Source organism: Branchiostoma belcheri, unplaced genomic scaffold, assembly GCF_001625305.1.
Source record: "Branchiostoma belcheri isolate BF01 breed outbred unplaced genomic scaffold, Haploidv18h27 scaffold49, whole genome shotgun sequence".
NCBI classification, from domain to species: domain Eukaryota; kingdom Metazoa; phylum Chordata; class Leptocardii; order Amphioxiformes; family Branchiostomatidae; genus Branchiostoma; species Branchiostoma belcheri.
Genome location: NW_017804120.1, coordinates 1,197,730 through 1,211,914, shown reverse-complemented (window position 1 = coordinate 1,211,914; position 14,185 = coordinate 1,197,730). Strand labels below are relative to the sequence as shown.

The window sequence follows — 14,185 nt, the reverse complement described above, 5'->3', positions numbered from 1 at the left end:
GCGACCGGTGTACTGCAGGCACAGCATAACTATGGGGGATTTTACGTCCCTGTCAGACATTCACGTATTTGGCCCCTCGATACCCTGGGTGCCAAATGAGTATCGGGCCGTTAGCCATTTTCCTTCGGCAGCCAAGAGTCCTTCGCCCGCCTCTCTAAATTACCGCTATGGGGGAGTTTAGATCAGGAGAATTTGTCCGGCCCTAGAACTTAAAGGTCCAGCCGGGCTAGTCTCCCCGTAGCGGTAATTTAGACCGGCGGGCGAAGGACTCTTGACTGCCGAAGGAAATGGCTAGCGGCCCGAAACGAGTTTGGCATTCAGGGTAGTTACTAGCTGAACGCCCCGCCACCATAGGTAGGAGTACGTAGGTCGGAGCAAAGTTAGCTGGGTCGGTTGGTGTTTAACCTGGTGTCCGGTCTTTCGAGATTGGGGCGGGTTTTCGCTTCGGGGCTGCAGGAGCTCTTCCCCGCCCAACTCAGCTAGGTTCCACCGGTAGGTTTTTAACGACGGAAGATTGTGGTGGGGCTTATCAATCGTGAAAAATTAAACCTACCGGGGAACCTAGCTGAGTCGGGCGGGGAAGAACTCCTGCAGCCCCGAAGAGAACCCGCCCCAACCTCGATAGACCGGACACCAGACTAGCAGACAGCGTTTGCAATTTGCTTCTACGAAAAGAAGAGTATTGTGAGAGGTTTCCCCTATGAACCACACATTGTTATAGCCTCCTACGTGGTCGACTTGTGGGGCGGCGGCGGCGCTAATTTTTCTTTCGGGGAGCGACGCGAGTTAAGCCGCGGAGGGACGCTTCTGCTGCCGAGGGACTTGGTAGGGGAGACGGTTGTTTAGGCAGCGAGACCGTCTCTCCCCGGCAAAGTCCCTCGGCGGCAAAACAGTCCCTCCGCGGCATAACTCGCTTCGCTCCCCGACAAAAATTAACACCGCCGCCCCACAAGTCTACGAACCCTGTCTACGAAGGAGGATAACATTCTTACCTGAACCTTGTCCTCTTCACAACTATGAATCGGTGTGAGAGCTGAGTCTGCCCCGGCTGTGGCTCTCTTGTCGCCGCTCAGTACCAGACAACACGACCCTTTCACTGCTTCTGCCTCATGTAATGACAGCACAGAGTGCTCCCCTTTTTATAGTGTTCAGTGTTATTGTCACAACACTGAAATATGGAGCAATGGTGACAGCAAAAAGAGGAACTGAAACTTAAATGATAATGTATGAACAAATAAAGTGAAAGTGAAAGTGTTACGGGCCATCGCCATGACGTCATGGTAGGAAAAAAGCGGGTGACGGTTGGTTGATTTGTCCACAGTTACCTCCATGAAAAATGGAGGTATTGTTTTGGCGTGTCTGTCTGTGTGTCTGTGTGTGTGTGTGTGTGTGTGTGTGTCTGTGTGTGTGTTTGTGTTTCCGCACATTATAGTTAAAGAATAAATTTACATTTACATATCAAGCCCTTATTTCATGGAGGTATGAGATCTCGGAACTCTTGTTTGCATATGTCTTCAAATAATTTGCACGTGTATATAATGTAAACAAAAACAGCGATCGCTCGTATGTTGCCATGAAGCAAAGAAATGGACAGAAAAACAAATACCTTCCTCTCGAGATCTCATACCTCCATGAAATATTTAGAAATTTTGTATTGTGGTTGGGAGTTTTTTCTCATCGATCAAGCCCCTGTCTCACATTCACGAATTTAGCCTCCCGAACGCTAGCCGAACGCCCGGCAACCATGGTTGAGTCGGTTGGCGTTGGCTACGGTTCGACTGTGCCAGCCAAATATTTCAAACTTTGTTTAAAACATCCGTGGGTGATCGGGATAGTCGGCCTGGTTGGCTGTAGCCTGAGTGTCAGTCTTGTTAGATTTCGTCCGCTCCCCCTGTTGGCGGGGAGCGGACCTTGGGGAGCGGACGAAAGCTAACAAGGCTGACACTCAGGTTTTCGTCTGGTGTTTGGGAGTAGGTCCCTGAGAAGGTTGAAAAATGCTACAAAGTTCAACTTAAACTGTATGGCATGTCTGTACGTAGTGGATCCGTGATTCTGCAAATTTTCATTTGGGACATTGTGACAGCAAAAAGAGGAACTTGGATTTATTCAAGTTTCTGTTCTTCTTTTTAGTCTCTGCTAATCGTGTGTGACAGTATATACTGTCACACACGACTAGCAGAGATACGAATATGACAGCAAAAAGAGGAACTTGGACGTTTATTAAAGTTTCTGTTCCTGTTTTTAGTCTCTGCTAATCGTGTGTGACAGTATATACTGTTACACACGATTAGCAGAGACACGAATATGACAGCAAAAAGAGGAACTTAAACGCTTACGTTGAAGTTTCTATTCTCCATTTTGCTGTCACACATGGATAGCACAGACACGTGTATGCATGACAACAAAAAGAGGAACTGAAACTGAATTTTTTTTAATCTTTTGTTTAACGTCCAATGCTGATATGCAAGACCCACGGAAATTGATGTTGTTGTCATTCTTGAGTCAAAGACGAGTACTAGTACGACCAGTCATATCATCCTATCTGTAATCAGGCTAGGAATACTAGTATATGTCACAGACAGTAACTGTGGTTATTTACTACTACTAGTATTTATTATAGAAACTTGTTCCAAGAAAAGAGACAAAATCATACAGGCTCAAGAAGTTGCAATTGAGCAGGCTTCAGTCCGAAAGCTTTACTTACATTTACGATATTGCACTAAGATAGCAACAGCCAACCAATTGCACAAAATTATGTACATCATAACATATATACGTGTCATGAAATACATATAACGTCATTTGATAGTATCTATCATCATCATCATCATCTATAACACACAGAACGCCAAATTCACATAAATAAATTATGGTGCTTACTTTTCATCAGACTCACTTACCAGCCTTTTTTCTATCACAAAACAATTGCACTATCCATGATGTACAAAACAGTCTACATTCTTTGTATCTGTGAGTGGTTTCCTATGAAATATTTGCTCAAGATCTAGTTTTGACCCAAAGCAAGAGAAAACTAGAGAAGTAACATTTGCAAAGCAAATGTATAATGTTTACCTTCAGACATGGTCTGCCCTGTTAATTTTTACTCAAACACATTCACATACATGTACTACAAGTATATGGTGACAGGAGTAGAGCAGACATGAAATTGCAACATTATGTAACCCAACAACCAGTTACCATGGTAACAGACGTCAACAAATCATGTCATTGGCCAGGTCAGAGGTTAGTGTTTGGAACAGAAGAGGAGAAAGAAACTGAGTAAAAACAATATGTTTTCCTTCGGTAAACATAAAAACGTGACTAAAGTTGCAAATTGAAACATCTACCAAAGACACTACTATTACAGATGGCTACTTAAAGTTATTTACAATGACCTATTTTGTGTTCGATGACTCCATTGCTGTGGAGTTTTCGAAGAAGTTCAAACTCTGCGGCAAAGTTGTGGATGTGTCCTGCTCCTAAATCACTGTCAGGGGTGTCCCAATAGTAGAAAGGGATTGCGTGGTCTTGCTGATCGCGGGCAAACGGGTAGAAGCCGTACACTTGGATGCGGTCACAGAAGGTGATTGCGATTTCCACCAGAAGTAGACCTGTGGAAGGCATCTCACGGGTGTTCTGCTTGTCTAGAACCTCCCAGATCCTACAGAAGTAGAAAATACTGAAGTAGGGATTGTCCTTTACATACAAAATAAAATAGTGAACTAGAAAGATAACATTTGTAAAACAAATGCACAATGTTTTGAAGAAGAGGAAAAATGTTTTCATTCTGCGAAGGTAAACATAACAAGACTGGCAATGAAAACATACATCGCCATGGCGACGGTGATTGCTGTTAGGGTTATTGTTTGCATGGTACTGCCATCATTTTATGATTTTGAGGAAGACTTGGTTAAGTCTAGACAGATACAGTGCACTCCTCCCCTGAGTGAACGAGCCCCGGGGTCACAGAAAGTAGGGCCATCCGGGAAAGACAAGTCTTCCCAAGGGTTTCCAGGAATGTTGGCATAGATGTGGGTCAGAGACATGCCTGTGGTCATTCCATGCCTATGGACAAAATGCCTGTACCATTCCTAGAATTCTTGCAAACTGCACACAATACTGTACCATTAGGCTCCTCCCTGAGACGTCGCCAAAAACAGATGTGGATATGTAATTTTGAGTGGCATCGGTTAGAGTTGACTTTACGTGCAGGAGTAGAGGAAGCTAAAACAAATTCACACTTACTTGCGCCGGATTTCGTCATGCCCATGTTCGAAGGTCGTGACCCCCATGACGACGACAACATTCAGTCCCTGTCTTCTCAGGATCTGCTCCAAGCCTCTGTACATCCACCAGAATCTGTTCGACTTCTAAACACACGAAGAATAGATTACAGAATCGCTTCGTAATCGCTTGACGTGTGTTCGTAGGTATTGGGCCGGCAGGTGGGGGATTTTGTAACTGTAGATTGACTTTGAGGTCAAGTTGGTAGTCGGAATAGTCTCACTGCAAGCTGAGAGGAAGTATAAGTGAGGCCACCTACTGTTACTTTCAGTAAACCCACTTAGGGCTTGTCACAACAAGGTTCTAGCTATCTATAGGTCCGGATCCGTTGAAAGTACGTCAGATCATTTCTTTATTTGGGCCAATAAATTCACCCAAAATTCAAAGACAATAACTATTTCCCAGACTTTTGAAATCTCGGATCGATAACTAGATGATTGCAAATGATTTGAACTGATGACGAATCTTGATGGCAACAGCTGCAAATGAGTACATTAAGGAAATTTGTTATTTTAGAACCATCATTGATTGAGCCAATACAGTAAGACTAAACACCCCCCCCCCCCAAAAAAAAACTATTGTTATAATAATGGGTTTAGGCGGATAATTCAATTTTTTCAGGGTGCGGCACACTTACCGGAAAGAACAATATTGCGTTGTCGGCAGTTCTAAACATGTCCCTCAGTCTTGCCTCTCTGTTCCCGCCCGTGGTGTTGAACAGATCGTACGCCTTGTGAGACATCAAAGTGTTCAGAACCATCATGGACGACTTCTTCCCCACGTCCTTGGTGTAGCCTTCTTGAGGGCTTAGGTTAAATCTTAAAAAATGAAGCATAAGGTACCTCTAGTCGGACTGGCTTAGAACAAATCATATGCTAGGTAAAATAGCACCTGGAGTTATGATGAGTTGAGACATGTGTAGGGCACACCCCACAAAAGTGAGATTTCACACCCCACAAAAAGTGAGATTTACCAATCATAAAGTACAAAAAAAATTACATGGAGTTTAAAAATCGTTGCTTAAATAATAATAATAATAACCTTTATCGAGCTAAGTACAGGTCAACAGATGAAATAGGTAATATACATGTTTGTAGTACAAACAGCTCTAAAACTACTCTAATACAGAGGTTCGGCTTCTTCTCGTTTCTTTGTGATGTTAAAAATATAATTTGAAATTGGTTTCTATAGTACAGGATGATTAAAGCGCATAAGAAAGATAAATTTTTCAATATTAGACAAGAATTGGAAGTATGGAAACGTACTTGTAATATATCTAAAAAGATAATTTCTTTCATTATTATATAAACTACAATCAATAACAAAGTTTTAAACTAGAAATTAAAGAACTAGAGAGATCTAGGAATAATTACGATCTCTGCCCGTTGCTTTGCCCATTGTTAGACTGGTTGTAGCCTGGGAACTGAGGATAAAGGATCACTGCACAAAACGTAGAATTTACCAACAACAATTTATACACACAAGAAATATATACTGGCTGGAAACAATGATGCCTACCTGATGACAAAGTCACTCGCATCAATGTCGTCACCGCAGCTGCTGTTTAGGAGGATCCCACTGCTACCCACTAGTGCGCATGTGCCGTAGTGACGTAATGCGGAAACCCCCTTGCACTCACGGTAGTCAAGGCAACGCCGTATGAGGTTGACGTCAGAGTTGATTCTCACAGCGGATATACCTGGACTCAGGATAGATCTCAAGACATTCCTGCACAGTAAGACAAACATTCAACGACATTTTACTCCAATTTGAACTTTTTTCCTGTTAGTCTGTGGTTATACCATTTCCCCTTCACTTCCTGTCACTTTACTAACTTCATCCCAGCCTGTGGGGAGAACCTTCAATTCAGGCTTCCTGTCAGTCTGTGGTTATACCATTTCCCCCTCACTTCCTGTCACTGTACTAACTGCATCCCAGCCTGTGGGGAGAACCTTCAATTCAACCTTCCTGTCAGTCTGTGGTTATACCATTTCCCCTTCACTTCCTGTCACTTTACTAACTTCATCCCAGCCTGTGGGGAGAACCTCCAATTCAGCCTTTCTGTTAGTCTGCGGTTATACCATTTCCCCCTCACTTCCTTACACTCTACTCAGTCTACTATATTAAAATAGCTTCGGATACAGAAGAAAAAGCACACAAAGAGCCACTGAAAACAAAACCTTCACACATGAAAGGTAAAAAGAGGAAAATCCTACTCAAAACAGGAAAATCTAGGAATAATAACGACTTCTTTACAAAATCACACTCCAAAATCTGAAGATAAATTTGTCTTGACAGTTATGTGTACAATCAGCGATACTTACTTGAGCTTTAAAAACTCTTCCTGGTTCCTTGTCCATGGCTTCACTGTTTCTAGTCTTGGAGCTGAGGCCAAAGGATATTTGTCTCTGAAAAGGTCGTAGAGGGTCACAGTTTATTGACGAATTTGTCTCACCCAATCTTTTTGGTATCAATTTGGCATTGTTGAAAAAAAAATCAGAAAAAATAACATTTATGTTACCATGCATGTATAGACGGAAAAATATCTTACCTATTCACTGTATTCATTTGATAGCCAGAAAATGTCCCAAACAAAGACGCAATGATCAGAGACAAAAGCGTGGCTGCAAAAATTATTCTCGCGTTTTTCCTCAGTTGGAAAGTTATTTCTGAAAAGAAGAAATCACCGTCAACACGTTAAGTTGATCTCATTGTTTATTATTTATTGGGTTTATTTGTATCAACAACAGCATGACTGGCAGCCGTGACGTATGTACAAGGCTGAATTTTCATGCTTGTTTACATTAACATAAATTATTCATATTAGGGTCATTAATAAGTTAGAGTCATGTCTACAACGACAGATTAAAACGTTGGCTCGATGAATTTCAATATTACAATAATTTACAATAATTCTCATATTTAAGAGTGGGAAATCACGACGTTCTCTTGGCAGGTGAGCTTCTTTCACAGCCATAAGAAAACGTTACGACATTTCAATTGTTGCAACATGGAAATTACGCACTTGGATGCTTAATTGCCCACAACGACACGTCTACCCTTTTAGAGTTTACCAGACATTTACTGTTGTAGAATATTACGTACTAGTACTGTTACACCAAAACACTAAGCAAAGAGCTATATATATGATTCTTGACAAGAAACATTTAAATGTTTTAGTACCATAAACTATAGATATATATTCCTACCTTTCCATAGACTAGTGTAGTGTCGTGGCATCATTTTTGTTGTCTCCCGTCACACAGCAGACATTCAACAGGAAGTTGTGGATCGTCTTGGGAGGGCCTGCAAGGGGGGGTCCCGACAACGCTCTACTGCTGAATTCGGAAACCTCTCGATTACACTTTACGAATACGATATCTTGGGACACAGAATTGAGAGATTCAGTTGTCTTGTGGGGAAAGAAGATTGTTGTGGACCCTTACTGACGGTCGTTTCTGCTATAAATTTACCCTCCCATATTAAACAATGGATCTGTAACACCTAAGTACTTAATCAGTTACGTAAGATAGTAAGTCATGTAGACTTATTAACGACGAAAATGTGCTACAGGCCACATCTGACCTTCACAAAGACCACAATTATAATTAGCCTCCATAGCATGCCAAAAACTGGGTGTTTTGGGGGGTCTTCAGGATCTTTTATGTGCTATTTTCTGATTGCATATAGACAACATAGCCGGCCTGGTTGAATTACCCCCGGTTTTTTGAACTGGGCTAATCAGAAAACAGCCGAAGACCACCAAACCCCCAGTTCTATAAGCCTGCTACGGAGGCTATACAGGCCACAAAGACCACAGAAAGACCTTAAGAAAGACCACAATGTGTTTCTGACCATTTTTGTAGCCTTTTTCTTTACAGTAAAACTTACCTGTAACATTGCAGTAACATCCCATATATGCCCGAGGCTTGTTATTTGACCCTCGGTGCACCACCGAAGATTTTACAACCAGTTTTCTCCACCCTTTTCTGTTCTTCTAACGTTCTGCATGGTCACTCTGTTACTGTCGACTTCGCAGAAGTGTGACGTGTACGAAACGCAACTGTAATAATAACTGTATTGTGTAGTGTTAGCCGGCATTTTGTACTAAGGCAGAGTGACGTCGACCTTCCACATTGTGTGTAAAGCACAGTATTACATGCTTGTGTGACCCTCAAGCCTACAGTTCATTCAGGCGAGGTAGAACTGGTTCGCCTGCTTTTTGGCGGCGCCTCTGGGGCATTGCCTATTTGTGTGGGAGGTCAACTATAAGAATTGTCGTCTCTTGCAGCGATTTTCCTCTTTTTACCTTCATGCATTTTGTTTTCGGTGGCTCTGTATGTGTATTTTATTGTGTATCCGAAGCTATTTGAATACAAAAGAGTGTCAGGAAGTGAAGGGGGAAATGGTATAACCACAGACTGACAGGAAGGTTGAATTGGAGGTTCTCCCCACAGGCTGGGATGAAGTTAGTTAAGTGACAGGAAGTGAAGGGGGAATGGTATAACCTCAGACTAACAGGAAGGTTGAATTGGAGGTTCTCCCCACAGGCTGGGATGAAGTTAGTTAAGTGACAGAAAGTGAAGGGGGAATGGTATAACCTCAGACTAACAGGAAGGTTGAATGGGAGTTCTCCCCACAGGCTGGGATGAAGTTAGTTAAGTGATAGGAAGTGAAGGGGGAATGGTATAACCACAGAGTAACAGGAAGGTTGAATTGGAGGTTCTCCCCACAGGCTGGGATGAAGTTAGTAAAGTGACAGGAAGTGAGGGGGAAATGGTATAACCACAGACTGATAGGAAGGTTGAATTGGAGTGACAGGACGTGGAGGGGGAAATGGTATAACCACAGACTGACAGGAAACAAGATGAAATTGAAGGAAGATTTCTTGCCTTTATGTTTATAGGTGCATACACAAATTGCAGTTCGTGTGAACTTAAATGAATCAAGATAATGATATTTAGATGTCATCTTAGTGATTATTAAATTTGATATTCTATTTCATATGTTCTGTAACTAACTCTCGCAAGTTTTCGTTCGGAAGCGATTGGTCATTAATTATCCTGATGAAGGCGACAGTGGTCATTGAAAATTTGATCTCTGTGTGTAATCCCTGTGTTGGAATAAAGTTCAACATTTTACTATGACTACTACCGACACAGATGAACTTTCATGTTAATTTGATATTCTTTTGTGTAATATTACAGAATCATAATTTCCAAGCAGATTCCCAGTGCATGTCAATACATGTGTGTGAATTATGTAAAATAAAATACACAGTAAATCACCATTTTTTTTATTGGATCTGTAACTGTATCTGTATAGCTGGTATAACCTCCCTTTGACATAATACACCAGCTCTGTATACAATGTTTCACATTCAGTTCCATTTTTTCAGTAAGGCCATGTTGATTTGATTATATGGATGACATCCGCGCGTGCATGAATTTTCGGCCGTTTCCAAAAAAAAAAGTTTTCACCCATACTGTAAATCGTGCAAAACAGTTGCTAAATGAGCAAAAATATACCATAAGTTGCAAGGAAAACATTTAGAAACGATACCAATGTCGTAGAATGCCAAAATCAAAGGAAAAAAGACAAAAATGTAAAGAAATGAATTCGAAGAGTAGATTATTCGCCATAACATATTCTGTGCCATTTGTTCAACCTTCATGACCACGTAGATTTCATAATGAAAGCAACATTTTTTTTTGCAAAACTTTTTTTTTATTCGCACGCGCGCTTGAGTTTTGGGGTTCCCAGAGGATGTCATCCATAGAATCAAATCAACATGGCCTAAACCAGAATCACAATACCCAGTGTGCTACCACATACCCTGTTCTATTTTGGTGCAAAAGTTTACATAATGCCCTTTTTAAATGACTATTCCATACACAATAGTCTTACATACAATTACTAGTCATGATTTCCACTTTTTTGGTTACTCAGTATCTATAGGTACCATAAAGAGAAGTAATTCACTAAAATGTGCACATGCAATTAAGCAAATACCAGTTGCATATTAAGTTGAGATTAGGCAAAAAGCACAGCTTTTGCATCTACATTATTCAAATCGTAAGCTATACCCTTAGTTCACCCCTTTTCTGATATGGACTAGTCCAAACTCATGTACAATCTCTGTAGGCAGTAGTTGATATGGGACCATTGCACTTTGATAAATGGGGGGTTTTAGCCTGAAAATCTCTTAAACAAGGTATGCATACTAATTATTGCAATTGTTAACATAAATGTAACACCATGGAAACCCCAAGCACAAGCTTAAAATTACATACTTTTTTCACCTTGTTCTAAAATATATTGCTTTTGTTTTACAGATAATTATATATTTCTAATGACAACTTTTAATGGTATTGTTGTCAGTTTTTCTGTGTTTCCACTGGATTGGCTGGCTTCACCAGGGCTGAAATGCTCTGTGATTGGTTAGGACAGCTCACCAATGGGTTGCTTCACCAGGGCTGAACTGCTCTGTGATTGGTTAGGACAGCTCACCAATAGGAGCATTGTCCAACCACATGTCATGTAAGAACTGGTAAAGATCTGCACTCACTGCCACCTGCAAGCAGCAAAATGTAAGACCAATTTTCATTGGTTCAACAATTGTAACAATTAAATTACTGTAGAAATATAATTAATGTTTTTGAGAACATCTATATGAAAAAAAATGTGGGATATCTTTATGAGACAGAATTGCATGTATGTTAACTATTAAATTTATCTCATAATAATAGAAATAAAACCTTACATGCAGCTATTACCTTATATGGAGGTAAGTACCAAATATGGAGACATTACATGTTCTATACCTTACATGGGCTCACTACCTTATATGGACTTATTTCCTTATATGGACTAATTACCTTATATGGACACATTACCTTATATGGAGTGGGGTTGAGTGCTCTCTTGTGATCCTCTCTGAGTGTCCCCAGGGACTGGATAGCTCTGTCTCTGATCTCCTTCAATGATGGCAAGTATTCCTGAATCTAAACAAACAAAAAAGTGCCTGTTCTAGCTCTGTGCAGGTTTTGAAAATAGCAAATTGCATTGAGTGATACTAATGCATTTGCAAGCAAATGCAAGACCTTCTCTTCAATGTTTTCCAAAAGTGTAGCCTAAAGTATTTCTGTGTGCAAAAAAGTGACAACATTTCTCATTGATCATTTTTATGGGTAATACACAATGGTATTTTCACAACTTATGATTTCCATCTGAAATATTTGCTGACACACCAAGAATACTCTTCATAGGCAAAATTTTTCTCAAGTTTTCATCCTGAAAAAAAAATGTATGAAACACTGACCTCTCCCTTAGTCCAGTATAACTTCTGCAGGAGTTGGACTGACCCGGGTGAAACATACGCTCGCTTCGACTCCTGAAATCCATAAAAAATTATTTGATAAACCCAGTTAGCAGGGTATATGTTGTAGCATACTAGTATGTTATCAAAAGTTAGTATTAGAAGATACTGCCCCCCTTCCCACTGCAGGTTTGAAAAGACAAATCCCATAGCCCACCCACCCACCTCCGTCAAACTTCCAACATGCATTAACATAAAAATGCAAATACTTGACAGACATATAGCCACTCTCTCATTGGTCGAACTGATAATTGCCATGCTGTCATTGGTTGAAATGTTAATTGTGATGGACAGTCATGATTGGTCTATTGACATCTTTATGCTAATGAGGCTGTACCTCAAAAGGGTGTCTACAGAGAACCCTCCTTGACAGACATGTAGCCACTCTCTCATTGGTCGAACTGATAATTGCCATGCTCTCGTTGGTTGAAATGTTAATTGTGATGGACAGTCAGGATTGGTCTATTGACATCTTTATGCTAATGAGGCTGTACCTCAAAAGGGTGTCTACAGAGAACCCTCCTCTCCTTGCCTGGGGGCTGCTCGTGGGGTCGCTGCATCAGGTCAATCAGAGCATGGCCTGATGGGAAGACAAACACCATATATGGACATAAGAAAGCACATGCCATATTTGGAAATGTTTCAGATTGGCTGATAACCAACAGTGTTTTATTAAGTATGGTTAAACCTCTCGTCAAAAGTAAAGAAAATTTGTGAACTTCAACTTCTGAAGTTAATGTGGCGCCCAGCAGCTAAAGTATCAACTGCATGGAAGAAATTTGTACATTACAGACAAACAAATGAAATAAAAACTAGAAAGTTAACATTTGTAAAGCCAATGCATAATGTTAATGGTCTGCCCTGTTAATTCTTACTCAAGCACATTCACATATATGGTGACCGGAGTCTAAATCCCTCCTACTATACAATTGCAACATGATGCAACCCAACACCAGTTACCATGGTGAGAGACAGTCTGGTTCAGGTCATTGACCAGGTCAGAGGTCAGTGTTTGGAATGGAAGAAGAAGAAACAGAGCAAAAACAATATGTTTTCCTTTGGTGAACAATGAAATCTATGAATGGATGAAGATGTTACCCTCATGTGAGTAGAGTCTGTAGATGCTCTTCTTGCCAGGCAGGGTGACCTTGTCCATGTCCTGACTCAGTTTGATCCGAGCCTGCTTGTTTACTTCCACAAGCTGTAAACAAACAAACAAACAAAACAAACATCTTGATTGTTCATAGTAACAGTTTTAAAGTTCCGTCCAACACAAAATAATGTCGACTTGCCAATTTTTTTCATGCTCACTCTATTGCCTTCTTCAAGATTTCTGACCCACTACTTGTCACATGACCTTATATGGACATCTGTCACATGACCTTATATGGACATCTGTCACATGACCTTATATGGACATCTGTCACATGACTTACATGGGTATGACCTTATATGGACATGACACTAGTAAGAGGGTCAAAGAAAAGGTATCTAGAAGTTTGCTCTCTAACATCATTTTGTGTTGAACAGAAAACTTGTATCACAAAGACGAGATCTCGTGTTAGTATGGTTATCAAAAATTGGGACCAACACTTTTTCATTTTCATCACTCTACAAAACTAATCATTACCTCCGGGGGAGGAGACATCCTTCCGTGGATGGGTTTTGTGAGGGATTTAGATTTTCATGTTCGCAGCTGTTTCTCGCGTTTGGGTGGACGGATTCTTTTGAGATTCGGTATATGTTTTGCTATTGGGCTGCAGATGATGCACGTTCTTTTGTTTTTATTGTATATGTGTTTTCAGGCGTGAAAATGGTGCCTTTTGGTGGCCCGAAAACACCCCTTTGAGCGTGAAAGTGGTCGCGACCGTTGACCTTTGGCGTGTTTAAGCTATTCTCGGTCTGGTCCACGTATATGACCCCTCACACAGAGGGGTGTCCGGTCTCGACAAATTCTTTGTTTAAAATCCTATATAAAAATATACAATAAAAAGCCCGGAGGTATAAAATCTCAGATTTTACTTGTTTCATATTAAAATACTCCCATTTTTAGTACCTTTTTCAGATGAAATGCTGCGCAGACAGAGATGCTAAACAAAATTTCAACACACAGTCCTAAAAACAAACTAGTGGGTAAATTTCAATACAAGAATGGAGGAAAAAAAGTAGTAAACAGGAATGATTTGTAAACATAGAACCAGAGCAATAAAAAATACATATAAAATACAACACGGGGTATTCCGTATCGCCCGAGGTATCGGCCCGACCGTGGGTCGGATCCGACTCGCGGGAGGGCCGGGACCGAGGGCAATGCGGAATACACCGTGTTGTATTTTATTTATATCATACCCACCCAAGAAAACGCACCTTTCAATGCAATATGAGCCAAAAGTTGGTGCCCCTAAACCCTAAAATACAACAACATCAGTTCCAACATCCGGATTCTGTATTCGAATTTTCGAAAGGGGAACAAGCGGGTAGGGCGTTTGGGTCGTTTTATGGAAGCCATGGAAGCGTTCGATA

At 40.9% G+C, this 14,185-nt stretch overlaps 2 protein-coding genes across 2 annotated transcripts in view; both read right to left on the bottom strand.

The window, feature by feature from the left end:
• Positions 1-3,296: 3,296 nt before the first annotated feature.
• LOC109479451 (alpha-2,8-sialyltransferase 8B-like) lies at positions 3,297-6,217 on the bottom strand. The gene is made up of 5 exons (XM_019781416.1): positions 6,213-6,217; positions 5,803-6,012; positions 4,916-5,102; positions 4,246-4,370; positions 3,297-3,661 (listed from the first exon to the last, which is right to left on the bottom strand). Exons 1-5 carry the CDS (start codon positions 6,215-6,217, stop codon positions 3,382-3,384), a joined length of 807 nt encoding a protein of 268 aa, XP_019636975.1. The 3' UTR covers positions 3,297-3,381.
• Positions 6,218-10,052: 3,835 nt separating this feature from the next.
• Positions 10,053-14,185, bottom strand: part of LOC109479545 (nicotinate phosphoribosyltransferase-like) — a 10,456-nt gene continuing 6,323 nt past the window's right edge. Inside the window, exons 9-13 of the mRNA XM_019781526.1 lie at positions 12,761-12,863; positions 12,157-12,242; positions 11,606-11,677; positions 11,181-11,288; positions 10,053-10,858 (exon numbers count right to left, since the gene is read on the bottom strand). Of these exons, the coding sequence (XP_019637085.1) occupies positions 10,781-10,858; positions 11,181-11,288; positions 11,606-11,677; positions 12,157-12,242; positions 12,761-12,863 (447 nt within the window). The 3' untranslated portion in view covers positions 10,053-10,780. The remainder of the gene's footprint in view (positions 10,859-11,180; positions 11,289-11,605; positions 11,678-12,156; positions 12,243-12,760; positions 12,864-14,185) is intronic.

Bases quoted from the DNA above. Each gene is read 5' to 3' on its own strand.
- LOC109479451 (XM_019781416.1), bottom strand. The intron at 4,371-4,915 runs GTGCCGCACCCT...TCGTGTGTTTAG, and splicing joins TATTGTTCTTTCCGGTAAGT to AAGTCGAACAGATTCTGGTG. The intron at 3,662-4,245 runs GTAAGTGTGAAT...CTACTTCTGTAG, and splicing joins CATGACGAAATCCGGCGCAA to GATCTGGGAGGTTCTAGACA.